This window comes from Ambystoma mexicanum, chromosome 6p (genome assembly GCF_040938575.1).
Source record: "Ambystoma mexicanum isolate Mex_15411 chromosome 6p, UKY_AmexF1_1, whole genome shotgun sequence".
Classification (NCBI taxonomy): domain Eukaryota; kingdom Metazoa; phylum Chordata; class Amphibia; order Caudata; family Ambystomatidae; genus Ambystoma; species Ambystoma mexicanum.
In genome coordinates, this window is record NC_090935.1 from 227,520,218 (window position 1) to 227,548,130 (window position 27,913).

At 45.6% G+C, this 27,913-nt stretch overlaps 1 protein-coding gene across 2 annotated transcripts in view; it reads right to left on the reverse strand.

The window, feature by feature from the left end:
- Nucleotides 1-27,913, reverse strand: part of LOXHD1 (lipoxygenase homology PLAT domains 1) — a 1,234,736-nt gene that overhangs the window by 211,686 nt on the left and 995,137 nt on the right. For both annotated transcript variants that reach the window (XM_069626921.1, XM_069626920.1), the window contains one exon: nt 750-958. In XM_069626921.1, the coding sequence (XP_069483022.1) occupies nt 750-958 (209 nt within the window). The remainder of the gene's footprint in view (nt 1-749; nt 959-27,913) is intronic.

Below are 27,913 nucleotides of genomic sequence, written 5' to 3' on the forward strand. Positions count from 1 at the left end.
TTGTGCTTGGCTGCAACAAGGGAATTGGGCAACAAATAGGATCTTTCTGGAGGCACAGGGGATAACGGGTGCATGGATGAATCAGGCTAAGTTCAGAAAGGGTGAGAATAGTGCTGTCGAGTTGGGTGCCACCCTTTTTGTGGGGAGAATTGAGGGTGGTCACCGAGTACACAGTAGAGTTGTCCAGGGTGGTGCTGCAGAAGGGAGGGTTAAGGGTAAACACCTTTGTGGACCGTTGGTTGATAGAGTTCCAGTGGCAGTGAACCGAAAGAGCACATCAACTTTGTGATGGGGTGGAGAGCATAAGTATTCCAATGATAACATGGAAAACGGGGCTGGGAAGTTGGTGCCTTTAGCAATTGCTTAAGCCACCTATGTAATGTGTAGAAATCGATAGATTGGACTCCCACAAATGCCTCTCGGAAAATGTCTTTGCTGTTTCGATGCTGTAACCTTTAGCAGAAAAGGTTGCTTCGTCTCCTTTACTAAGAACGCCAATATTGTTTTTATGCACACACATTCTGCATCACATGCTTGGACTGGTTACTGTGTATGCATTCTTTGAAAGATCTAAATTAAATTCCTATTTTATTCCAAAAAACGAAAAGATACTCTGAGACAATTGTTATGGTACATCATAATTCGGTCCCTAAATTAGATAAAAACACTCTGAAAGAACCATTCCACCCTCTCCCTCTCGAGTCCCGTCCCTTCTATAGCTAGTACTTCAGTATTGCCAGCAATTGTACCTCCATTTTCTTAATCTCCCCGACATCCAGTCCAGCGACAGCAAACTTCTCCACGGATCCAGGGGCAAATCCTTTCTTCCCATTTGGAAGGTCCAACCACAGCCGGGCTGTCTGTATTTTCTGAGGTCCCATGATGATCACGTAGGCGCGACTTTCAGTGCCCCCGTCGCGGTCCAGCCCAGTAGTGATTGTGAGATGGTAGGGAATGACTGAAGGCGATAGAAAACCGTGAGCAACACAAAATCCATCAGTAAACAACATTCTGAATTTATCACACCTAAATTGTTGCACAGTCTTTCATATGGTAGGGTTTCTAATTAACTATTAAACACATGAATTCTATTAACTTGTGGCACAGGAATATAAGACATGATCGGCTTGATATCGGGAGATATGATATGATATGATATGGCATTTGTAATAGACCAAAGGGACAAGCCGTCTTGATATTAGCATAAGTCACAAGTGTGATAAATGATATACAGACCCCCCCCCCTCCTGCCACATGGGTTTTAACAGTAACCACTAATAATCTTGACACAAATCTCTCCTCGTATGGTAATCCTGACACAACCATCAAATCCGCTTGGCATGAGTGACAGAAATGGCAAATAAAGTCAGTCCTAGATTCGGTAGGGATTGCTTGGTGGTGGCTTGGGAACATTTTGTCATATGAGTATGATGGTTGCGATATGAAATGTATGTTGTGATCATTTTTGGGGCAATATTGCTGTCGATATTACTTTGTGAGGAAAATGTTTGTTAGGAGATTATGCACTAGAATTCTTCCAACTCATAGCAAACAAACAAGAACCAAACAGCTACTTTGGACCTTTCAGTGCTGACCCTCATAGAGGCCCAACTGTCACAAATGAAAAAAAGGTTTGCCTTCAGTCCATGTTACTTGGGGGCACACACACCTCCTCCAATAATTTGGGATGTATATTTGTACCAAGGGCAGTCAAAGTGTTTCCCTTCCCAACCCACTGCACTATTTTGTCCTACTCCCTAATTGCCACATGCCGTACTTTCCATGTACCTGTGCTGAAATGACTAAAACTCCTGCTCAGCCCCACACTACTACTAAACCAGCAACAATCCTAACCATAAAGATGAAAAAGGCACAGTCCGAAAAGTATACCTCCTTGGCCTCCTAGGGTAGCGCAGGCCGACGGCAGGCTAAACTCTTCAGGAGAGGTGTGAGCTGGTATAGAAGAATACCAAACGACAATTGTAGTGTAGTACCAAAGTAAAAGTATTTTCAACCAAGGTTCTATAAAAAAACATTGGGCATCATTACACGGTAGGCGGTAAGGGTTTACTGGTACCGGTGTTTTACCGGTAAATCCTTACCGCCTTACTACGAGGTCCCTTTGCGGGTTGGGGAATTTAACGCCTGCTTTTTGCAGGCGTTAAAAACCAACCCGCAAAGGGACCCAGGGAGCTAATTACGGTACCGCAATTTGCGGTGCCGTAATTAGCACCTTCCCCTTTCCCATTATGCCCTATGGGGCAAAAATGGGAATGGGGAAGGGCAATGGTGGAAGGGGGAATTACCGCCCGCCAACCTTGGAATGGGGCGGTAATTCCCCTTTCCACCAAGGCGGTGCCGGTATTTTACCGGCATGAGGCCCATATTCTTTAAGTCAACTAACAAAATGCACTCCACTAATAAAAACACCAATGGCCCACCCCTGTAAGTGAAAATACAGGAAGCTTTCTTTAGAATAAAGAGAAACTCTGTGTTTGTAGACAGGGTGCTCAAATAATGATTCCGGCAGCAATTGTCAAATGTATTGAAGACGTTCTAAAGAAGGAGAAGGTAGTGAAGGGGCACTCACAAGTCGCTAGGGCCCTTTAAGGAAGGCCATGAGGCCGAGCTACTTCAAATACCTTCAACCACTTGTCTTTTGGGCTTGACAGCATCAAACTAGGCTTGTGGGAGCTTTACTGCAGGTGAGCTGGTGTCAAGGTGGTCGAGTTGTGCTTCCCAAAGGTGGGTCAGCATCAGGGCGAATCGAGGTGATTGCTGCCAAAGGACCGAGTTGGTGCTCAAAAAGGGTTGATGGCTTCCAGAAGGTCAAGACGGCAGTTGAGTGCTTCAGCTGGGGTAAGTCAGCATTTGAGATGGGTTGAGCAGATGGCTTCCAGAGAGTCAGTCGCCCTTCGGGTCACATCAAGACAATACTTCTGTTGTAACAAGTTGTTGGTTGAGACGCAGTGACTTGATTGCTTCCACAGAGTCGAGCCGAGAGAGAGACAATTGGCTTCAGTGGGTGAGTTGGCGCTTAGACAGCTCGAAATGTAGGTTAGTGGATTGAAGCACACAGACTGCCAAAGGCAGTACCACAGGTCTTGTAGTGGTTCGAAGTGAGTGGTTCCAGCTCAAACAGCATATCGAGGTGGGAGACAGGCTTTGGGGTGCTTTTGGTCTTTTGAGTTGGTGGGAGACCCTGCCCAGGCTCTCACGCGCAAGGTGAGTACTTCCTTCTGCCCTTCCCAAGTAGAAACGTTTTTACAGGGCACTTGCAGGGTTCTGTCACCTCGAGTGAGCAGGGCCTTGGGTACCAGTGTTCTCATTTCCAGTTGGCATTGTCCTGCCAGCTGGTTATCCCAAATAGCACTTAGGGATGTTTTGGGAGAAGCGCTTGCCTCTTCCTTTAAACTCTGTCTTCCCCCCTGTGGAAGAGGGCTTTGGAGCAGACTGTACTCCCAACAGACTTGCAGGGGAATTCTTCTTCAAGAATGGTCAAAAGATGAATCAACTAACAGAAGCCCCTCCCACCTCCCTTAATATAGTCACAATGGCACAGCATTTTGGGCCCAACAAAACCTGCTGTTAAGGGTTTGATCCAGGCTGCTGTAACAAGTGTCCTTTGCCTTCTCATATCATACCCACCGTGCTCTGTCTGCAGGTAACTGGGTGGGTGACAGAAATGTTCAGAACCCTAGCAAAATCCAGCATTGTGGGAACCTTCGTGGACTGAAGCCCTCTGCCAGGCTACTCTAACTCTGACATGTTCCTCTGCCTGCCTACTTCAAAAGGACTCCAGCAATCAACACCCTGGTGAGGGACGGCCATTGTGACAGGACTGCCTTTGAAGCACCAGCTCCCAGCTAATCCTCTGTGGGATGTCCCTGTTCTCTGGTGAATGGGTCAGGTCTTCTCGTGGGTATCAAAGAAAGGGCTTCCTGGGTGAGACCCACATTGTTGAATTTGCTGCAACCAATCCAGACAGCTGGATACACACCAGGCCCCCTCATGAATGAGCCGCTGTAAACCAAGCTGAGAATAAAATGGCATCCATTGCTTGTGGCTATATAATTGGGATCTAAGTGATCCGACCGCTGCTGATTTTGCTGCGGTTGGAACGTTCGCATGAGAAAGGTGTGAACTACCAAATGTTTGCACCTTTCTCATGCGAACACACGTGCATACTACAGGGGCTGCAGGGGTTTCCCCCTGCACAGTATACTTCACAGTACAGTGTGCGGGGTGTTGCGGTGGACACACCCGCAGCCCTCGCAGTCTTTTTAAAAACATTTTACTTACCTTTCAATTCTACCACCAAAGGTTCGAAGTTTTGGTGTTCGAACCTTTGGGGGTAGCATTTTTAGAACTTTTGGTCCTTGCTGACCTTTATTGTCGGTAAAAAGGTACAATCCCATATAATTGTATAAGCCCAGTGGACACCATGTCAAAACCAAACATGGCTTATATTTAGTTTATCAAACTGCCACCAGATTTCTGGGGATCACAAATATTATATTTTGAACGAGGAGTGCTCACAGTTAAAAAGTCGCGCTTGCATATTGGAACTTTAGGTACTAGCAGCTGTGTCCAGGAATGCACGTGACCTATGAACCATGTCATGCAACCACTGCGAGGAAAACTTTTGCGGATGTACTTAGGCAGTCAAACAGAGGTACATGTTTACAATATACTTTTTGGCCTGGGGCAACATGAGATTCAGGTGTGATTAACTGATGTCACTTTTATAGGTACAATTACAAACATAATCGTATCATTCAAAATTAAAAAGCTCTGGCTAGTACACCCTCACAGATAGTATTTGGTCACAGTGCCCCATGCCATGAACATCAAGTGATACCAGTTCCTAATTAGGTGGTATTTTTAAAATACCAGGTTTTTACTGTTAGCAATATCTTCTTAATTCATTACCGTAATTATATGATATAATAAGTCATTTATAACGTGCCTGTACACAAGTGTTTCTAGGCGCGACAAGACAAGGGCGGGAAGACAGAGGGAGGACAAAACAAACCATCTTACTAAGCCCTGTGTCATTCAGATCATGCAAGTGCGATAGCGCAAAGTTCCGGGGGGAGGGAGAAGTGGAAAGTGCCAGGGAGAGGGAAGGGGGAATGAAATCAGGTCAGCATTGCTCTGAATATGTGCAGCAAGGGCAGCGCATCTATGGGTAAGTTAAGGACTGTAGGGTAACAGTTACAGCCCCTAAGTGTGTGGTAGGCCTGGAGACAGTGCAAGGGTGACTGGTCATGGAGGAGCCTGGTACCCAGTGAGACTCTGAGGGTAGCCAGGCAACCAGTCAGCACAGTAGACAGGTATGTCAGCAGGGGAGAGAGAGAAAGCAAAGGCAAAAAGGAAGGTCTTGAGTTGCTTACGGAACTTCTGGTATCGGCTCAAGTTTGAGAGGGGCATTGAGGCCATTCCAGAGGGAGGCACCTGCACAGGATAGAGATATACCCCCCTTCCCACCCACTCTCTGTTTGGAGAAGCATCTGACCCTCAGAGAGGTCCAGGAGGAAGGAGGTCAACCACTCCAAACACTGATCAGTGATGCCCAGGTTCTCACAGAGTCGATTCATCCGGATGGTTTGATTGACCGTGTCAAAAGCAGAGCAAAGATCAAGGAGGATGAGGATAAAATTAAGGTTTGAATCGAGATTAGTGAGCAGATCTTCACGGCTGTTCAGGAGAGCAGTTTCTGTGATTCTCGCTGCTCTGAAGCCAGACTGATTGTCATGGAGACAGGCAACAGATTCAGTGTAGAGAGCAAGCTAGAGATGGCCAGCTTTTACAGGAGTTTGCCCAGGAAAGGAGTAATAGAGATCGGGCGATAGTTTCCCGAACAGGTAGGATTGGCAGAAGGCTTTTTAAGGAGAGGGTGCACAAGGGAGTGCTTGAGGAGAGAAGGGAAAGTTCCAGTGGCAAAAGAGTGATTGCAGAAATCAGCCAGGGCTGGAGCAAGGGTGTCAATGTGATCCTTGATGGTTCTGGAGGCACAGGATAGCACCTGTTTGGGCTAAACTTTCATAGATCGGACTTGTCTAGAAACATTGTCAGGTATAGCTGTAGAGAAAGAGGAGAAAGGAGAGGCGGCCAGAGTGGGTCCGAGAGAGGTAGAGGGAGAGAAAGAGGAGAGGATAGGATGTCCAGAGTTTTAGTAGTGAAGTGTGAAGCCAGAGCCGTACAGAGAGCCTGGAAGGCAACAGGAGAGGTGGAGACTGCACAAGGTTTGGCCAGCTCCTTGCATGTTTTAAAGAGTTTGACCGTGTTGTTAGAGGCCGCAGAAACGAGGGCTTGGATGCAGTCTCTCTTCCCTGACAGGACAGAGTCTGTATTGCCTTTGGAGCAGACCAGTTTGTCAGAGGATGCGCCCAATGCCCTCCACTTCCTCTACGCCACCCTACACTTGTGTTTCAAGGCGGCGAGGTCAGAGTCATACCAATATTTACACTTGGAGGTAGGCTTCAGATGGTTTCTCATAACATGGGCAAAGACCTCCAGAGTGTTAGAGATGGAAAGGTGCAGGTTAGAGAGGGCTGTGCCAGAGTGTGAGTCAGCCACAGGCATAGAAGGAGAAGAGAAAGTAGCGGCAAAAGCATCCACAGATACATGCTTCATGGGCCGAAGAACCGATAAGGTAGGTGGCAGTGCTGGGGTGGGCTTAGCCTGGGGGACAGAGGGCTTCAGGTGAGAGGAGAGCAGAAAGTGGTCAGTATAAGAGAGAGTGGTGAGAGGGATTGAGACGGGGATGTCTGAGGAGATGAGAACAACCAAGGTATGCACGGCAGAGTGTGTCGGAGCAGAGGGTAGAATGGAAAGGGAGTGGTGCAGAGGTTGCGGGAGAGCCCCGAGGAGGGTTTACAAGCATCCAGGTGGATGTTGAGGTCTACGAGGAGAGGTTAAGAGGTAGTGGACAGGAGAGAAGAGGAGAGGTCAGCCCACTCTGAGAGGAAGAGGGTGACTTGTCCAGGTGGCCTATAGCCACAGTCCGAGAGAGGCCAGGAGAAATAGAGAGCCTGCAGACTTGACATTCAAAGGAGGAGTAGGCCTGCGTAGGAATGACAGAAGCAGGAACTCACCCGGAAAGATCAGGGCTACTCCACCGCTGGGCGGTTGGTTCTGGGTTTGGAGAGGATCTTGTAGCCATCAGGGAGGAGAGTGTTAAAACGTGTGACAGAGATGTGTTAGGCAGAATCCTGTGCAGTGCCCTTAGGGACCACTACACACAATTAAGACTACAGGTGGCAATACAAGTCTACCTTTGGTACAAGCCTGTACTACTAAGTTATAGTGGTAGCAGTAGCAGAGCAGCCAGGCTTATCTCAAGAGTATATGAGCAGTAGCAGAGATTACACAAAGGGACCACAATTACTGTGACTCAAGCAAACACTGACTCAAGGTTTCAGGTAAAAAATATAAGTACATTTATTTTGAAAGCATCAGTTATAAACACAACACCTCTATTAAGCTTTAAACAAAACCACACATTAAATATACTACAACTAACCAATTCACTTTGTACAGTATGTCTCAAGGTAAGTACCTTGTGTTTGAATGAACCGGTGTTATGAACAAAACACGATACCGCAGATACGGTTGCGATCACTTTTAGACAGTTCGGTCTACTCAATAAACGCGTATCCGTGACATGAAATGCTACTGGGGCAAAAGCACACTTAGCACCTGAGATACCCAGAGGGAGTTGGAGGCAAAAATCACAGGCAATATTTAGGTTAGGCAGACAGTATCAAGAAACACTCAGAAACAGGAGTTCAAAAGTCAAAGGGTCGGAGCCAGGTTTAAGTGACACCGGAGACCTGTGCCGAAGATCACACTGTTAGACAGTTCACTATTCAGCGTAGCCTAAAAGTACTTGGATATGTTCGGAAGCAAAAGTTATAAGAAGGAGGGAAGACAAGGACGAGCCTTGAGGATGAAGAAAAGGGATTCACCCAGTTTCCTCGAGTAGAGCACAGTACCTTATTCCAACGATGCAGCTGGTGCCCTGGCAGTTGTTCCTGTTGGTTTCCCGCAGACCCACCATTCCTGGAGCTTTGTTGTGAAGGAGGACGTCTGAAAGGGGTCTGCACCACACAGGAATGAAGCCGGCAGCAGTGACAACGAAAAAGGTGTGCTCCTTAAAAACAGGAGAGGCTCAGCAGGGGCTATCCGGACCACTACAGCAGTGTGCAGCGATTTCGACCACGGTGGAGATCTCTGGCTGAAGAAGATGAGCTGGTTATCCCCACCAGGCTCAAGTGAAGAAGTCTCCGGACTGGATCTCCTCTTAGTCGTTGAAGGGAAGATAGCTCAGGACTGCAGCATGGCTTCAACGGGACGGGGTAGTTGCAGCAGCCGTCGTTCTCTCCGCTTCTCTTCGGTTCCTTGTAGTTTCAGAGGCGACTCTGACTTCTAGCCCAAGAGACCTGCCTTTTATGTGCAAAACCCCCATTCACACAGCCTGGCTGTCAATCACGCAGCAGGGGGCTTGACCAGCCGGGACAACCACCTCAGCCAATCATGGCAAAGTGCGACCTGGGTTTGCTAGGATACCCTGTGCAGGGGGTGACTACACCCCTTCCCCACATACAGTCTACCTAGATACCCAGGCGCCAAGAGGAGGGCTTCTGCAGAAGCCTGCCAAAAGACAGTGAACAAAGAAGGCAAACCTAGTTTGCCACGCAAAGTAAAACACAAGAAGGACTTTAACAAAAAGAAATGGCGAATAACCCCAACCGGAGCCAAAAGAAAGACGATTTGGTCAAGCGGGTTTATGTTCGAGGCTAATATAATAGCCAAGAACAGTACCACATTTATCTAATATAATCACGGTAGAAAAGTTAGGGTAGATACCACTGCCACCAGCCAAGTCTAAATGTTAAAATAGCGAAACAATGCTCAGGCAGTAACAGACAGAAAAGGGGTACAGATTAGCCCTTTCCAGTACCCCATGTAAGATGGGGTGTACTGGGTCTGTGGTAAAAACGACTATGTAAAGTAAATGGCAACTTTACCTTTCTCTGGGGGACAGTAGTCAGCCCCAGCGAAATGGAGTCAGACGGAAGTCTTAAAGAGAACTCTGGGTTACTACACTAAAGGTGCTGTGTAACCCGTACAAGAACAGGGGCACCTGGAGTGGTGTGCTCCAGTGCCCAAGATCACACAATGAGTAAAAACACATAGGCCAAAACACATGTAATAGTGGAAAAAGGATGTACACTCTTACCAGGTGGAAAAAATAAACTCCAGAAATCCAGCAAAGCTGCTGGGGGACTCACTAGGTGAGGGAAATTATCCCTAGAAGGAGAATTCTCCCTATCAAGCTGGCCGTGAACCATGTCTCTGTGAGAGCAAGGACATCCAGATCAAGTTCTTCGAGGAGGTGGCACATGTGAGAGGAGTGTTTGACAACAGAGCGAGAGATGAGAGTAGCAACATGGAGCAGTCTGCCACATTTGAAAGACTTCCGTGGTAGAATACAGGCTTTAGGTACGCCCTGCGGAAGTGGTAAAGGACCTGATAGTGGGCAGCGGTGGTAGGAGGTGACATAGTAGCCAGAGAGGAGGAGGATGGTGCCAGAGAGGTGGCGGAGGACCCAGAGAGGTGCTATGATGAGTAGCAGAAGGAAATTGGTAAGACGCAGGAGACACCTATCGAAGAGGAGATTGGGCTGACGATCCTGGACCAGAATGGTGCCTTTCAGATAGACATTAATGATGGTCTTCGAGGAGGACCTCCCACCGAGTGCCACCATTAACGCCTCTCGTAAATAAAGACAGAATCTATTGAGCTTTCCATCAATCCTATTGCACTGTGCTGTGTTCTGAAAACTTGTCCACATGACAATTCTTTTTGATATATGTTTAGGGTTAGAAATGCTTGTTCTCTAACAATGTTATAACACATCGCTTGACATGTTTTTTCTTTTACCTAGCTCTAGCGTTAAATTAACAGCGATCATTGAAGGGCTTTGAATCAGCAGAAATCCTTTGTGAAGCGCTATAGGAAAACCTGACATTATAACAATATGACAAATCATTCTATTCAACATCTTACCCTCAATTATTAGGCTTAATTACAGTTCATTATTTCTAAGTAATGCTCATAATTTCCGTTCATTGTTTTTCATTAAATCATTTGACTGAATGAAAATCCATCAACGTGATACGATACAAATACATTTTCGTCGCAATGAGACATCATGAGAAACGTACTTTTTTCTATAGAAATCCTACATTATATCATTAGAACCGGAGCAACTGCACATACACATTTCAAGAAAACCAGCTTCCGTGATCTTTCGACTCTCGGTTTATTCGGAACACTGAGGCTGATTTTTGTGAACTCGTGTAACACCGAGGCTGATCTTTGTTTATTGGGAGCTGGATCTGCCTCCCTTTCTTTCACAAGGCTTTTATAAAACCGATGCTTCGACAGGCGCTGCAATCATATCCGAGTGCAAGTAGTGCACCCAGAATGCACTGCTGCCTCCGTCCGACAGCAGACGCACGCTGGCGCGCGCGGCCGGCGCACGCGCTCTATAAATAGAGCACGTGGATGTTTGGCCGTTACTCATGTGACGCGGCGGTTGACGTTCGTTTTGTAGCCAGCCAGAAACAGCAACGCGCTTTTCGTAGAAGGAGGCACCGTCCATCGCTAATAAGGTTCTCAGCTGTACCTACAGCTGTTGAAATGCTGACCCCTCCGCCGCACCCCGTGGTGACTAAAAATATAGAGGCAGCAGCAGTAAAGCACGCGAGTCTGTGCGCTGGCCAGCCACCCACGCAAACTAAGTCACACAGTGGTTGTGTCCACGGGCTCGTACCTCCCGTGTGTATTAGTACTTAGTATCCTACTGTCATAGCGTGAGATACACAAATGCCACGGCTATGATTTCATTTTGCTGGATGTTTTGCATCAAAGGGCTACAGCATGCACATCATCGGGTACATTTAGGCAACGGCTACACTCAAAATTGAAATTCTAGATTATGCTCACTCGCTTGAAAGAAGAACAGTGATTTGAAAAACCTACGTGGTTGCTCCAAAATGCATTGCCACTGTCCGGTTTATCAGACAAAATAGATGCTTTAAATTCACCATCATTCGTGTTAATTTTTTATTAGGAGGATTTTATTTTTACTCATGTATGTCTTATTTTTGTATATGGAAGCGGGATCTGCCTCCCTTTCTTTCACAAGGCTTTGTGCGAATGGAGCAACATTGCATATAGCACAAATTCGGCACAATTTGCACACGCACATTATGCGCCCAATTCCGAATGGCCAGATTCTGTGTTTCTGAAGCGAGCACAATTTGTAGCACCCACAATTTACAGCAACACAAGTTATTTGTGAATCTCTTAAAAAGTATCGTAACATACTGTTAAAACTATTTTGTACTGTTCCAGCATGCTACCAAAATATGTTTGTTCTGTGTGAAAGCAGTTTATTTAAAATGTGATTTTAATTTGTTAAGGTTCGAGGGCGTCAAGTAACATTCACCTCGAGCCATCTGCAGTTGCAAATGGAAGTAAAAAAGAATTGTCCAGAAAACTTTTTGTCAAAGATGTTAGGATAATTTTGAATAGGGGGAGTCAGGGGGCGCTCGGGGAGAAGCAAAGGCATGTGAAGGACTATGGGCATCTTTCCCAAAGACAAACCCACTTTGATGAAATATTTTGCACAGCGATGGTGATGATTTTAGATGTCAATCTTTAAGGTATGAAATAGTCAACTTCTTTAAATTGAGTTGTCAAGCCAATTTGAGGTGCACATGCCATTGAGGAGATGTGGAAGCTACGGAAGTTCCTCCAACGTATTTATTTATTTATAGTGCATTTGTACAGTGTTTATACATCAAGAAATTGTGTTTCAAAGCGCCCACAGAGTAAAGGGAAGGGAACCGGGGAACAAAAGGCAAATAAAAAATTAAAAAAACCCTGGTGAACAAAGACAGAGGCGATCCTACTAGGCCTTGTGAGAATTCGGACATGCAACTGTAGAGGCTGAGATAGAAGGGGCAAGGGAAGAGGGTAAGTGCTAGAGGGTCCACGGAGGAGGAAGGGCCAGAGAGTCATTTGCAGGCAACCAGTAAGTGCCTGTCAGAGATCACTTAGTAAAGAGTGGTCACCTGCTTACACACTGAGTGCAGGCCTGTGGGACAACACAGGGCAGAGGGTGCCTAAAGGCAAGTGCTGGGGGAGGGTGGAGGCTGATGGCGATTGGACGGAAAGGCCAGGACCCAGAAGGACATATAAGGGTCCAGGCCACCAATCTCAGCAACTGGGGTTTAGTACGGGAGGGAAAGGGGGAAAGAGGAGGTGAAGAGGAAAGTCTTGAGGAGCATCCTGTATTTGAGAAAATCCTGATTATGACTGAGAGGAAGGGGGAGGCAGCAGAGGAAAGGGAACGGCCACTAGCTCACTGCTTAGAGAAGCGCTTGACACACAGAGAGTTGGAGCCGGAAGAAATTAAAGATCTGGAGGGAGAGTATCTGGTGAGAGCAAGTTGCAGAAAGTGTGGTCCCCGGCCCCAGACAGCCTTATGGATGATGCAGAGGGATTTTAATTTGATCCTTGCAGCAACCGGGAGCCAGTGGAGAGATTTTAAAGCTGGAGAGATACGGTCTCTGGGCTTGAGGCCAAGGATAACTCTTGCAGCCCTATTCTGGATAAGCTGGAGGGGGCAGAGAGAGGAAGCGGGCAGATTAAGGAAGAGGCTGTTGTAATAGTCCAGCCTAGAGAATACCAGGGCTCTAGAGACATTGAGCTTCTGGTGAAAAGTGTGGAAAGGAAGGATACCTCTGAGGAGGTGGAGCAGAAATAGTAAGCATGTTATGTCCATGCATGATGTGCCTTCAATTGATTAGCTCTGTTTGGTGGCACCAATATCTTTCTGGTAAATCCTTATATAGTAAATTTTTCTGCCATCAGAATGTGTGTCGCTATCACTACATCAGCTTTGGAAGACAAAATAACCTACTGAATAGGCTCAGTTGCTTTGCACCTGATGTGGGGCAGGTCCTAGTCAATAAAAGAAACTCAGATCTGCACATATTCATACAAATTGAGACACAGGTGTTTCGGGGGATTTGAAGTTCACTAGACCATTAAACATTTGTAGTGAATTGTCTGAGTAGGTTAAGCCTTGATGGCTGCTCATACGAAGGCATGTAGCCATTTCCTCCTGTTGCACAAACCTGCCCCACTTCCCCTGCAATGTCTTGGTAAAGCCACCCGAGCTAGGAATATAAACACAATTTCTAGCACTTAGCGACAATGTGCTAGAAATAATGCTAATGTTGGAGGGCATAGGACATTTATGAGACAAAACCTGCCTAAATTGGAAATGAGAATACAAATATTTAGATATTTCCACTGAGCAGACCGCTTATTCTCAGAATATTATATTCTATTTCTAGCTCGGGCTCAATAAAAATAGCAAGAACACTTTTCTTTCACCGGGACAGTGCTAAAATATGATATACTATTTGTGTTACAGCCTTCAGTCTTGCTCTCAAAGTGCAACACAAATTCGTGTAGGGAATCGCACACCTAGAGTCACATGAATATTTGTGACCCCGCCAGAGATTTACATGAGGAGACCATGAGAAGGCGCGAGAATATTTGAGACTTGTGCATTTTGGCAAGCGAAAACTGAAAGAGAAGTCTTTTGCATGGTTTTGTGGGAATAAGACTATTAAAGCCCAACAAGCATTTAAATATCTGGGGTTTTATTTCTCTGGAACTGACTCTAATGTTCTGATAAAAAGTCAACTCAAATTGAAAGCGGACATTGCTATTAGACAGATGAGGGCAATTGATATCAGATTGGTAAATTTACCATGGTCCCCCTGAGGGAATTCTACCTCAAAAAGATCATACCGCGGCTGATGTATGGCATGGAACTTTTTTCTCAAGAACTCTACGAATATCTGTATTTCATTGAAAGTAGAATATGGAGGTCAGTTTTATTCCACTTGCCCAAGTGTATACCACTGGATCTGGTAAAATAAGATACACTTTGTATTCAAGGGCTTTTCAAGAAAAGTCTAATCACTTCCTACACAAACTACACTTAGAGACAACAAGTTGCCTCGCCACCTTAGGCATGTCAGTCATTACCCTATGTAATAATCCAGTAAGAATTAAAATCAGCCCTATGGGTTTTGATTGGCAGAAGACTAAGCATAAAATCTTGGAATCGAAATTGTATAAGTTTGCATGTTCCACTTGGAAGTGGTTTCCAGATATAGAAGGATACTTGACTCAATACCCGAGTAAATGTATGTGAAATGACTATATGCGCTTTCGATTCAATGTCTTGCCAACAAATCAGATCCAAAATATTAGGCAATGCAACTCAAATACTTGGCCATGGTGTAGATTTTGCTTGAAAGAGGGCGAAAGTGAAACACTCCAACATATCTTGTTGGTATGTCCTGGCCTCAAGACTGAAAGAATTAGGTACTTTGCACAGTTTGTCAATTCTATCTACGATGTAGACAGAGACTTTATATGGCATAAAATGCTACACGATAACACTATCAGGCTAAAAATACGAGTGACTACATTCTTGCGTAATGTGTGTAATCTATGCCAAGATGTATCAAAGCCTGTGGTCAGTTGAAATGTAATCTGGTCTTTGCCTCCGAAATCGTGCTGTGTAATCACTTTGTTTAGGTGGATTCGCTTTTGTTTAATTGTGATTATGACTGTTTGCATATGATTTTAATATGTGCTTAGGGAATTTGGTTTGTGACTAAGTTATTACTTTTATCTTGACAGTAGGATATTAGCTAATGTATTCTTATTGTTTGATTCTCTTTTAATTCGAAGAAATTAATTTGTAATGTATCTTAATCATTTGTATTTTTGTAAAGGTTTATAAATAAACCAAAACAAATAAAGAAAAAAAAAATATTTGAGATTCCTTTTCAACTTTTAATTTTCAGCCGTTTAACATTTCATGCAGCACTAGTTTAATTCCTTTTTAGAATTCATGATGTGAAACAATGAGCTCAGTACGGTTTTCTGAACGAGAACCTAATGTAAAGAGTTGGGTTTTAATAACATCAAGTTTGATGTCTCTCAGGCTCTTTCAAACATTCATCTATATCAATAGATTTATTGTCCACCACCCCCATATTTGGAAGCTGACAGAAACCTCCACAGCCGGGATGCCGGTAGGGTCCTTTACTTGGACAGGACCAGAGATTTCCAAACGTCTGGCCAGCTCTTTGTGCTTTGCAGTGGTACCTCTCGGGAAGTAGGCATTCCAAAGTGACTATTGCCCGTTGGATAGGTGCTCTCATCTCAAATGGAGCTACTCATTGGAAAACCTTTTGCCTCTCGGAGGCCTTCAACAATGTGTGAGAGCCAAGTCAGCCTCAGCGGGCTTCAAAAGGCATATCCACTAGGATGCCATTATCGGGTCTACAACCGTCTCACACCTTGCCATCTTCCCCACAAAAGCTGACATCAGTCAGGTACAGTCTTGGCACATGGAAAGGAGCTGGTGGGGAAAGGTGTGCGAGATTATTGTATGCTGGAAAAATGGATCTCCTGCAGATGGAACTCTCGAGAGAAGGAAGTCCTAGAGATTACGACCGTAGCCACTACAGTGAGGAACTTTGACTAAATCTAACAAAAAGTAATCAATGTCACCAGAAAGGACCTCCATAATACCTCCTCAAACGCTTCAGCATTGGCACCGCTATTGCTGGGTCGGCTTCCAAGCATGCACTTGATATCCATAATCTCTTAGAAGATTTAGTCCTTTTCTCACTTTCCCCCAGAAGTTCATTGTCTCCAGAGCTCTGGTTCTCTCTAGGTTGGACTACTGTAAGAGCCCCTTTCTCAATCTACTTTCCTCTACTCCCTGCCCTCCCTCTAGGCCTTAACCACCAGTTGCAAGTAATACAAAATAAGGCAGCCAGGTACATTCTGGATTGAGCTGCCCTTAAATCCATCTTTTGGATCTCCTTAGGCATATGATTCACCTTTAAACCATTGTGCATCATTCATCAAGGATACAGGGGAGCTGGCCCTGTAATTATCAATTAGAAAATCACCAAGTTTTGCCCTACCAGAGTCCTAAGATCTGCTGGCTTCTTTCCACTCACCATGGCCTGCCATTGGGAATAAGATCTTTTGCGAGAAAACTGTTTAACGCTGCGGGGTAATGCTGAGGAGCAACCTACCCAACTTGTGTCTGTTGACAATCGCCTTCTTTTCAGGGGAAGAAAAAGCCTGAAGACTTTCCTGTTCAGGCAATCCTTTGACTCTTGAGATTATCCTCTGACTCCTGTTGGGGCTACATTCTCCTGGCATGCCATCTGTTGTCTGGATGCTGCATATCCTAACTGTGCACCTTAATGGTTTGACTATATGCATGTCGGTGTTTATTGACTTGCAGCTAACCGTGCACATCTTTGCTTTTATATCATGCACACGTTATGCAATATTTATATTTATGTGTTATATACCAGCACTTTTTCAATTAACTGATCTGGAATGATCAGGCTGCTTTTTTCCACCTTGTCCCCTACCTTTTCCTTCCTTTCCATTTTGGTTGCTACAATGTGACTGCGTTGACGGTTGGCACCTTATAAGACAACAATAAATAAAGATGACTATGACTCAATATAGGTGGGTAGGGGACCGAGGACCAGCTTGTTCCTATGAAAAACGGTATTTTGCTCTGATGCTGATAGAGCCTGAAGTTCACCAGGAGGGCAGAGGCACATCCCTCAGCTTTGCCTTGTAACAAGACTAATGCCCATCGTTGCCATGGGATTGAATGGCGTATGAGCCCGGGCAGAGGGGCCATGTTAGAGTCCCAAGGAGCCTTGACTGGGGCAGACAAGTAAATGGCAACTGATACGTTTTTTTAATCATGGGATTAGAAAGAGCAAAGCAAGCACCTGTGGTATTTCTGTTAAACCAATCCTGTAAGAACGTCTTGCATGCTTCCATTGCAATTCCTGAACTGGCTAAACCTGAAATGTTAGACACAATCTCATCCAAACCACAACACAGGTTCATCTCCCACTAAAACATTGATATAACCTAGACCTTGATGTTATCCAATGACAGACCAAGGTGACCTACGATGAGGCCCTCAGGAATGGGCACGACAAGCTAAGCAATTGATGGGAGAGGTTTAGAACCTTGCCCCACCTGTAAGGCAGAATATCAAATCTGTGAGGAAAAGGGATTGCTAGAGAAGAACACAGAGCCATGAAGCCCAAGAATCCAAACTGGACGAACCACCGGGGGACAAAAAAGATCATCCTGTAAGACAGAGGTCGGGAACCAGCCATCTGGATGAGGGAAAAAGGAGGGAAGGTGTAGACGAAGTGCCGCTCCCACAAGATCTCCATAGACATATCCAACACATTTGCCTTTTGCCTAGTCGAGACACACATTGATGGCATTTGCTGTTGTTGTGGGAAGCAAGAAAAGTTCACCAATAGGAAACTCCAAGCCGAGAAAAGCTTCTGAAGAATCCTGGGGTAGGTTTTAACTCTTGGTTGTCTGCTTTCAACCTGCTGAGGGGATCGGTTTCTGAGTACAGTTCTGCTAGCAGGTGAAGCGCTTGAAAACCAATCCTATGTAAAATAGCACACTCCCACATGTCGGCAGCCCCCCATGCCAGCTAGAGGACTTTGACCCTGCAGGCTTGTTAACGTAGAACATGGCTGTGGGATAGTCAGTTAGAATCCGAATTGCCAAGCCTGTAAGATTCTGCAGGAAAGCCAGGTGGTTATTGGAGACAACCAGCAGTTCCACAATATTGATCTGCAAATTTCACTTGGGGCCACCAAAGATCATGAGCCTGAAGGTCATCGAAAGTGCTCCTGCCTGCAGCAGAGAGTAGTTAATGGTGATGGTTGCTGTCGGGGGATGGGTTCTGATGCAAAATGGACATCCTCTGAGAGGTTTGAGGTGCTGTTCTGCAAAAAAAGGTCTCCTCTGTGGTCCTGCGTGATTGTGCTCACCGTATATTGAGGATGGGAAACTTGACTCCACACGCTGTTCAAATGGAGTTAGACTCTTCTGCCGCCAGTATGAGGGACCAACAATACTCACGAGGACATCGCACCATACATCTGAAAACGTCCTGGCTGAGGTGGAACTGTTGCTTTGAAAGAACTGGCAAATTGGCAAAATATTCTTGATACTCTGCAAACCCAAGTCACTGTTGTGTCAAGTCTAGCCCAAACAAGATCAGACTCTGAAACGCTGTCCAGGAAAACCTAGTGCGGTTCACTGACAAGCTAATGCCAAACTGGAAATCAAGGAGGAACTGCAGTTACCCGGTCACCTCACGCTTTAGGCATGGATAAGCACATTTTGCAAGAAGGGTAAATGTAAAAGCTCTGAAGCTTCCACTGCTGCCACCATTTTTGTAAATACCCTGGGTACTGGGTACAGCCCAAAAGGGAATACCTGGTACTGTAGTTGCTTTCTTGCCAGTGACAATCAAAGATATTGCTGGTGGAGCTCCAAAATTAGAGTATGACCATCAGATCTACTGCACCGAGCCAGCCTCCCGGGGAAAGTGTAAACCGAAAGGGTAAGGAAAGGTTGAAAAGGGAAAGGTGTGGAGTGGTGTGCAGGAAGAGCCCATCAATAATCATCACATGAGCAACTTTCATCTTTAGTCGTCATTACTGCTTACTGTCCTGGAAGCGGTGCCCCCGATAAGATTTTCAAGTGGGAGTGTTTTACTTCCTTTTTTTAAAAGGGTCAAATTATTTTTTAGGCAGTAAAAACGGAAGTCCCATTCCTCATGGGAGTACACATATTTTTTAGCTGTAAAACAGAAATGTTTTGAAATACAATTTCTTTGCACCAAGTTATTCATCCACATTAAAATATACATTTATTTCGCTTGAGATAAGGCAGTCATAATTGTAGTTGCTTCCTGAGGCTCAGTGTGCACACCTCTGGTCTAAACGTATCCATGGAGCTGCGTGAACGAAAGTAGTGTGACCTGTTCCTATGTGTCTTTTTTCCTATTTTTGTTTTTAATCTCTAGTTTTATTTTTGGGGAATATTTGCCTATTTTAGAGGGTAAAAGTGGCCGATATGCACCTTATTTGTTTGGCTGCATGAAAGAGTTTAAATATTAGCAACACAATCCATGTTATTTGTCAATTTAGTAGTATTTCCAAAGAAATATTCTAGAGCTATTCAGTGCCATAGCAACAGTGGGATCTCTATGGATTATAACAACCTCTCCCCATTGGTCCATGTTGTGTCATTGTAAACTCTTATTTAAGCAGAATTTCACATAAAGGGCCGGTTGCATCATCAAACAATCGACCAGCCATGGGAATCCTTCTTATGTATTACTCCCAATGTAAATATGCATTTCTACTCCGTGCGTGAGTTTCTGGCATCGACGCATGCAATATTTAGTCCTTTGTTAGTATTATCTCTGTCATTACATTTCTAAAAGGCATCGTTTTTATTTGAAAGCATAGCCTTTATCAATTTTAAATGCAAAATGGGATTTTTTGGACATCTGATTGTTATAATTTGATTGTAATAAATGATAGTGTTATTGCCCAAGGGATACTGCATAAGGCCATGGCTTTCAGATCTTGCAGGCCCAACGGGTTGAATTCTTCGACCAACGCTAGCGCCCAGTCTGGCTGTGCATGTCCTGATCACCGGCTCTTCCCATCACGTGACGTGGCCATGTGAATTTCTATGGGCAATTAAGGCCCTGATGGTAGTCTATCGGTGCAGCTAGAAGCTAACCCCGTTGCAAGTACTTTCCTGTAAAATAGGTTTTCTTTGGGAAAAGTGAGTAGGGCAGAGAAAACCAGAGGCTCAAACCCCAATCTCTGCGCACACAAGGTACTGATGCATACTCTGAAGACCGCTTGCATGTCGGGCGATGAGGTCAAATACATTGACACGACCAAGCAAGGCCCAGGGATCACACATTAAGTGTGGCAAGTAGACTGTGCTTTCTCCGGCACTCTACACGTTAAAAAAACATTTCTGTTGAAACAAACCAGTGGCAACACTACATAAAGGTGAACATACATTGGAAGATATAGCACTTATAGTATCCATGTTGATACGTAGGTCCTGCACAATCAGCCAGGAAGGCCCAGTTTCGCCCCTTCGGTAATGTAACCGGGAGATAAGATAATTTATTCAGTTTGCACCCTCTACTAGCCCGATCCTAGTCCCAGACCTTAATATTAGCATCGCAGGGCACAGATGATCCTGTAGCCGCTTCTTGATCTTAATGCCTCACTTGTAGATAACGTTTCAGATCTTGCCAAATGTCCTTTGGGCAAGTTTTGGGATTCACAATATTACATATTTTCTCTTCCAACTCGTTATCCCAAATCATGTCTGACAACCATTCTGAGTCTCCAGGAGCTCTATTTGACGCCCATGGCACAGCAATCCTACACTTAGCCAGTAGCAATGCCATCCAACTAAATTTCGAGTTGTACACCTTCGCATCAGCAAATACACCCATCAGGCATCTAGTAGGAGGGTACTTAGTTGCCAGTCATGGGACCAAGCAATTTTGTTTTCTCTCCTCAGTACTTCTGGACCTCAGTGCACACCAACACTCTATGATATAAGTTGGCCCTTGGGCTTTTACATTTTGGACATTCCTCTGAATGCGAGGAATCTATTCTATGTAATCTCTTGTAGTGTATTAAACGGTAGTGTATAAGGCATAGTCTAGGGCTAATTGATATTTTGCGCATGAGGGTACAGGTCTGTGTCCATTGTTGGTCCGTGTTCTAATCAGAAATATCTGCCTGCCATTTGGGGCGTGCTGTGTCCTCATTGCCTTTTCTGCCAGCTGCAGATGCCAGTATAGCCTAGATAAGATTTTGTTGGTAGCATTGTGCGATACCACTATGCCAAGTTTACCCATGGGGCAGGACCGGGAACGAAAACTATTGTTTCCGCATTGTTGCTCTCATGCAGTAATATTGCAGTATCACTGTTGGCCTGACTGGTCGAGGGTACTTAGAAGTGTCTCTTGAAGTGAGGCAAATTCGCGATTTTGAATCATGTGTTCCGACTTAATAATGCCATGTCCTCCCCATAACGTGCGCATGTCCTCGTCAAAGGAGAGGTCTAGTCCCCTCGTATTCCAGATGTCGAGGCTTGGTAATAAGAGTTGTACATTGCCCAGAAGCTGTTGAATGTTTGCATGCATTCTGTAGAATTCGATCCTCTCGGAGAGCGGCCCCTTAGGTTTGCCACTAATTGATTGAGGAACCCCAGTGGGTTTCCCCCTTTCTCAAGGTGTAGCTATGGGTAGTCTGGTTCCCCATTATACCAGCATGTGGAGAACTGTGCCTGCGCCAACATGTAGTATCAAAAAGGATAGGAATTGGTAACCCTCCCTGGGAGTAGGTTTTCGATAATGTGGCCCATTTAAGTCTAGGGCATTTACCTCCCAGTACCAGTTCGCCCAGCAGCCCATTTACTTTCTGAAGGAAGTCCCGGGAGAGATGTATGGGTGTCGCTTGAAAGCGATAAAGGAGCTTAGGTAGTAGCAACATTCTTATTTTTGAAATCCTGCCGGCTTAGAATACGGGAATGGCTTACCAGTTTTGTAGTCTTGATCACAGGTAAGTCAGCTGTGGGGCGTGATTTAGGTCGGAGTGTCTCCGGGTCCATGCTCAAACAGATACCCATATATCTAGCCCCAGAATGCTTCCAGTTGAAGCTCTCAAATACTGTCCGTAGCCTCGCCACCCTGGCCAGTGACATAATTTCATATTTGGTCCAATTGAGCTTTAGCCGGGCATATGAGCCGAATTCAGAGATTATTGCCATCATCAGGGGCAGGCTTGCCCCCTGGTTCGTTCACATATAACACCAAGTCATCTGTGTTGAGGGATGCTAGCGATGCTCGGCCGCCTCCTTGAATTGCCTGTTGCAGTTGACTTTGCCTGAGTATACACATCAGTGTTTTTATCACTATGACAAAACGTAACAGAGACCGGAGACCTTCCTGTCTGGTTCCCCTTCACAGCTCTAATGGGTCTGATATTGTTGTGCTGGTGATGACATTTCGCATGACTTATAGTAAAGCATCCGTATCCATCAGATCATACCCGGTCTGAATGCCATTTTCCCCAACACCGTCCATAGATATACCCATTCCACAGAATTGTACGCCTTTTCAGCATCCAAAAATGTGGCTATAGCATCTGATCTCGGGTCTATGTTTGCCATAGTGGCAAACACCCTTCTGTGGTTGAGGTGACTTGTTAGAGACGAATCCTGATTAGCCAGTTTGTACAATGCCAGGGATATATGGGAGGAAGCGGGTTGTGATAGTCTTTCCAAGGATTTTGTTGTCTAGGTTCAGTGGACAATGGATGATAAGACCTGCAGTTCTCCTTCGTTTTACCTTGTTTTGTCAGCAAGATAGCATGCACCATGTTGACAGGAGGTGGCAGAGTGCCTGAAGAGAAGGCTTCAGCATACGTAGCTAGCAGTGGTTGGCAAAAGAGGTCAATGTTGTCTTTCAGCCAGGTCCACTATGGCTTTTTCACCTCAGCTAGGGTAATGGGTTTTTCGAATGCCTTTGTCGCTACTAGTGGGAGGCACGTAATATCTATCTGGTCTAGGTATTGGGTAGTTTTGGCTACAGAGCATGCCGTCTTGGTGTCGTAAAAATCTCTAAAAACAGTGCTTATCCTCGTGTGTTTGTGATTGTCCCTGAAGCATCCTCAATTGCCAGTATGACTGTTCTCCCAATCTCCATTTATCATACCTCTAACATGATGTGGGGGATTGCCGCGCTGTGATCAGAGAAAGTGCGTGGCATGCTACTCTTTAACACTACTTTAAGGCAAAGTTTCTATCAGGACTGAGCAGTGGCACACATAGTTCAGAGAACAAGATTGGTGGCACGAAAAGCAGCACCACGCCAACTGTATTGATAGGTAAGGTGCCAAAAGGCCACAGAGGCGCAGGAGTTCTGTGTAACCCGTCGGCATGCACAACGGAAACTCACATGCCAAAAGTTTTAAAGAGCTGCACCATGTTAAGCAAATCCTACACCTCACTTATGTTGAACCTTGATACCACAGAACATCTGAAAAGTATAACGTTAGTCACCTTACAGGAAAAGGAACAATGGATTAGTGTTTCACCGAATTGCAAACATGACAATAATAACTACAATCACAGCAAAACTATTAACAAAAAATGTAGTTAAAGCCATAAAGCCGAACATGCCCAGGACACAAACAATAACTAAGCACTGCAAACCTGAACATCAGCACACAGAACTTCATATTTAACCAAACTAAACTGCGGTAAACACCAAACGTGTGCTGACCGCAGGAAAAAAGGTGTCGCCTAGAGAACTCCCACTTTGCACACTAAGAATTTACAGAGATAGTTCACATTACTCAACATTGATGAATTCTTCTCATATCAATTCCTCCTGCTTCTAAGCACTATAATATTGGTGTGATTATCAGGGTGCAAACATTGCCATTGGCTAGTGATATTTGACTCTTGGAGTGTAAGAAATGGTGTGCTTTATTCATTTGTTTTATTTATTGGATACTTGTAAGGTGCTTATACAACAAATGGTGCTTGAAGATGCCACAAGAGAAGGGGGTGCGGGGGAGGGAGAAATAACAATACCGGTCCTACTAGGCCTTGTAAGTGCAGTAACAAGAAATGCGAGGGAGATGGTGGGGGGTGCCGGTCTGCGCAAAATGGTGTTAAAAGGGGAGGGGGAGAGGAAGAACAGATAAGGAGGGTCTTGAGGAGCTTCTGGAACTTAAGGAGATATGCCTCAAGCCTGAGAGTGGCAGGGAGACCATTCCATAGGGAGGCTCCTGGGGAGGAGAGAGATCTACCACACACTCCCTGCGTCTGATCTACAGAGAGTTGGAGCTAGAAGACTGAAGGGTTCTAGCAGGGAGGTATTTAGGGAGAGTTGGATGTAGCAGGATCTTAGGCCCCAGAAAGCATTGTGGATGATGCAAAGGGTCTTAAACTTGATCCTAGCAGCAACCGGGAGCCATTGGAGAGATTATAGGGAAGTCAAAGATATGTCTCGCAGTCCTATTCTGGATTAGTTGAAGGGGCAAAGGGAGGATAAAGGAAGGTTGAGGAAGAGGCAGTTGCAGTAGTCAAACCTAGAGCGGACCAAAGCTCTGGAGACATTGAGTTTCTGTAACGCTCACCTGGTATCCACGGGGACGTGACTCAGTCTGTTCTGACCTCTTACGACCTCAAACCCTTCCCTGGAGTCTACTCGACTGGAGACTGGGCCTTATTTTCTTGGAAAGTGTGCTCTCTGTCCTGCTTTCAGCGCAGGGGCGCGTTGATTGATGCAAGCTCGTTGCTGCCTAGTTACTTCACTGGCAAGAGTCCAACAGGTAAGTATAATGAGTCTTTTGAACAGTTCTCTAACTTCGTTCCTTTCCTTCCTTAGATGATGGCCGGCGTCCGGGGATGGCGACGTGCTGCTGAGATGAGTAGCGCTGAAGGTGAGTGAGAGTGCGATGCGCGAAGCGACCCTTTTGTATCTGTATTGAACCGAGTTCTTTTTCTGTGTCTTTTAGGTGCCGCAACGTTTTCAGCGTGGATGCCGGTTATGAAGAAGAAATGTGGTGAGTAAGCGCGGTATGCGGCGCATCTAGATATTTCCACGCTAACCTGGAGTGTCTTTTCCCTCTTGCAGATGCATGAGAAGTTCCGGAGACAGAGTTCCCCCAGAGCAGCTAGGATTCAGGTAAGCGTTTGAAGCTCGTACAGTCTTTTAAAATAAGCAAAGATTTGCTGAATGCTTACTAATGCCTTTTTTCTGTTTGTTTCCCTTTTCCTTAGGAAGCGGCGTGCCGGGATGGGAACGACACCGCCGAAGATGCCCGCAGAACAGAAGGAGCGATGAATGATGGGTAGAAGTGCCACAAGGTAAGGCTGTTCCTAGCGGTGTTCTTGTTCTTGCAGGTGCTGAGCGCAGAAGAAAGATGCAGGCCTACTGGTGACCGATCCGAACACGGTTAATGTAACGCTGCAGGTGCAGAAACCACAAAGCATGTTTCTCAGCCTGGGCGTGGCTTAAATAGTCTCGGGGTATCCCAGGTGTCTCTGGGCTGAACCACACCCAAAAGACTAGACTGCACATGCAGTTCTGGGAACTGAAATATGTGGGGGCATCCATCTTGTCCCCATCGATGCACTACAAGTCCAATCCCCAATGTTATCCTATGGGAGTGAGTGAGTCTGGTGCCACAAGCGCCAAGTCTGACTCCAAGTGGGTCTTTGGAGAGATGGAGAGGCCCTTGAGGGCCATGTAGGTGATCGTGGCCTGGCTCCAGCCTGACATCTTGGAGGGCTGGGGGCATAGGGGCAGGAATCATGACAGTTTCTGGAGAAAGGTGAGGAAAGGCAGAATGCCTCTGAGGAGGTGAAGCTGATAGTGGGCCTTCTTGGCAAAGTCCGCAATATGAGGAGACAAGGAGAGAGAGGAGTCAAAGATGGCACCAAGGTTTTTTGCCTCACAAAAGAGTGAGGGAGGGGACCCATAGAGGGCAACCAGACAGTAGGCTGGAAGGAGGAAGCTGGGGTCCGAACGAGAAGGATCTCAGTCTTACTAGCATTAAGGCAGAGATTATTGGCAGCACACCATGCCTGAATTGCAGTCAGACAGTTAGGGATGAGTGAGGAGGAAGTAGAGGGAGGCTTGAAGGAGAGCCGTGTGTCATCTGCATAACACTGCAAGTGACGAGGGGAGGAGGAGGAGATCAGGTGGGCCAGAGGGGCAAGGTAGATGTTGAAGAGCGAGAGGATAGAGCCTTGAGGGACACTGCAGTTGGAGAGTGTGATAGGGGAGAGAAAAGGGCCCAGTTAAACCTGAGAAGTTCGGTCAGAGAGGAAGGAGGTCAACCATTCCAGTGCCAGGTCTGGGATGCCAAGGGTGTCACAGAGCCGATTTGTCAGTGTGGCATGATTGACCATGTCAGAGGCAGAGGAAAGATTCAGAAGAATAAGAACAGATGGAAAATTGGAATTGAGACTTGAGAGCAAGTCTTCCAGGGTGTTCAGTAGAGCAGTTTCATTTCCTCGGGTAGATCTGAAACCGAACTGGTGTTCATGGAGACAACCAACAGATTCAGTGTGTTGGAGCAGTTGGGAGATAACCAGCTTCTTGAGGAGTTTTCCCAGGAATGGGGCAATGGATATAGGTCAGTACTAAGCCGCGCAAGAGGGTGCACACAGGAGTGCCTGAGGGGTAGCAGGAAGGAGCCAGGGGCAAACAAGTGATTACAGAAATTGGCCAAGGCTGGCGCAAGGGAGGACATGTTGTCCTTGATAGTTCTGGAGGAGCAGGGGAGCACCTGTTTGGAGGAGACCTTCATAGAGAGGACTTGTCTAGACACTTCAACCAATACTATGGATGAGAAAGAGGGGAGTAGAAGGGAAGGGGTTAGGGGGGCAAGGGAGGCATGAGAGCTGGGGAGGGACGAAGTAGGAGGGGTAGAGGAGAGTGAAGACAGGATGTCCTGAGTTTTGGGTAAGAAGGGTGAGCCATTGATTACAGAGGGTAAAGGATGACAGGGGATAAGTGGAGACTACAATAGGATTGGCGAGTTACTTGCAGATTTCAAACAGTTCGCCCATGTTGTTAGTGGCCCCAGAGATCTGGGCTGGAATATGGGCCCTCATTCTTCGAGCGGATGGAGAGTCTGTATTGCCTTTAGAGCAGGCGGCAGGCTAGTCTGTCAGAGGATGTGCCTGATGCTTGCCACTTCCGCTGCTGTGTGTATGTATACAATTGAAGGGATGACTCACGTTCTTTATGGCTGGCTAGTAGCTTGTAACTTGAATAGTTACCGTATTTAATGGTACTCCAATTTATTGACGTGGGATGATGTTAGCCTAAACTGACGCTGCCAGGATTTGAACCGGCAAGATGTGAGCAGGCCACGTGTCTTACATGAGCGGTTTACTTGAGGAGCTGTCCCAAGGGTATTATATTATCAGGTTGGACCCTGCAGCATAGATGTAACCGTCTTATCGCTCGATTCATGGAAAATCTATAGAAGTTCTTACTGTGCTGTCTTTGACAACACACTAATCCTTCTCCACTGGTACCCCAGAAATGCAGCGTGTACAGTTTCGGAAGAAACTCTAAACATTTTCAGTATCAAACTAATTAAGTCTGAATCGTCATAGTAAACACTTATTTCCCACGTTGCTTCTAATAAATCAAATGTTTAAATGCATCCTCAACTTTGCCTTATGCAATTAAAATCGGGTGAATATGTATGACCTGCACTTTCCCCGATGGAGAAGGACCATCGTCCAATGCCTTAACTAGCATCATCCCCATCCAATAAAAGCATAAAATAAATAATGAAACACAACGCTTAAACATACCACCATGTGAAAGCAAATAAAACTCTGTAGCCAGAACTAGTGTGATGGCACAAAGATGAGGCCACATTTCCCCAACACATAGACACTGCCATTGGTTCTTAGTGTGTGCCTGAATTGGATTGAAGCTTCTGACAATTGCCCATGGATAACATTGAAAGTGCCAGTCAAAATTGGACTAAGTATCCGCCCTCCATCTATTCAGATTCTCTCAAAACTCCACCCAGGATTTCCCTAATCTAGAATATGTGCATGGAATAGCATGACTTTACACAATTCCATTTCCTTCAAAGAACTCTTTGGGGGGTATTTGAACTTGTTTGCTAAATGCCCATGTCCCCTTATTCACAAAAGTGACCGCGTTTCATTGAGGCTGTACAACAGCGCAAGAGATGCGCTGTCAAGCCCCCTTGCATACCTTAGTGTTGGGAATGCGCTACTGACACTAATATATGACGGGCTCCCAGCAAACACAGTG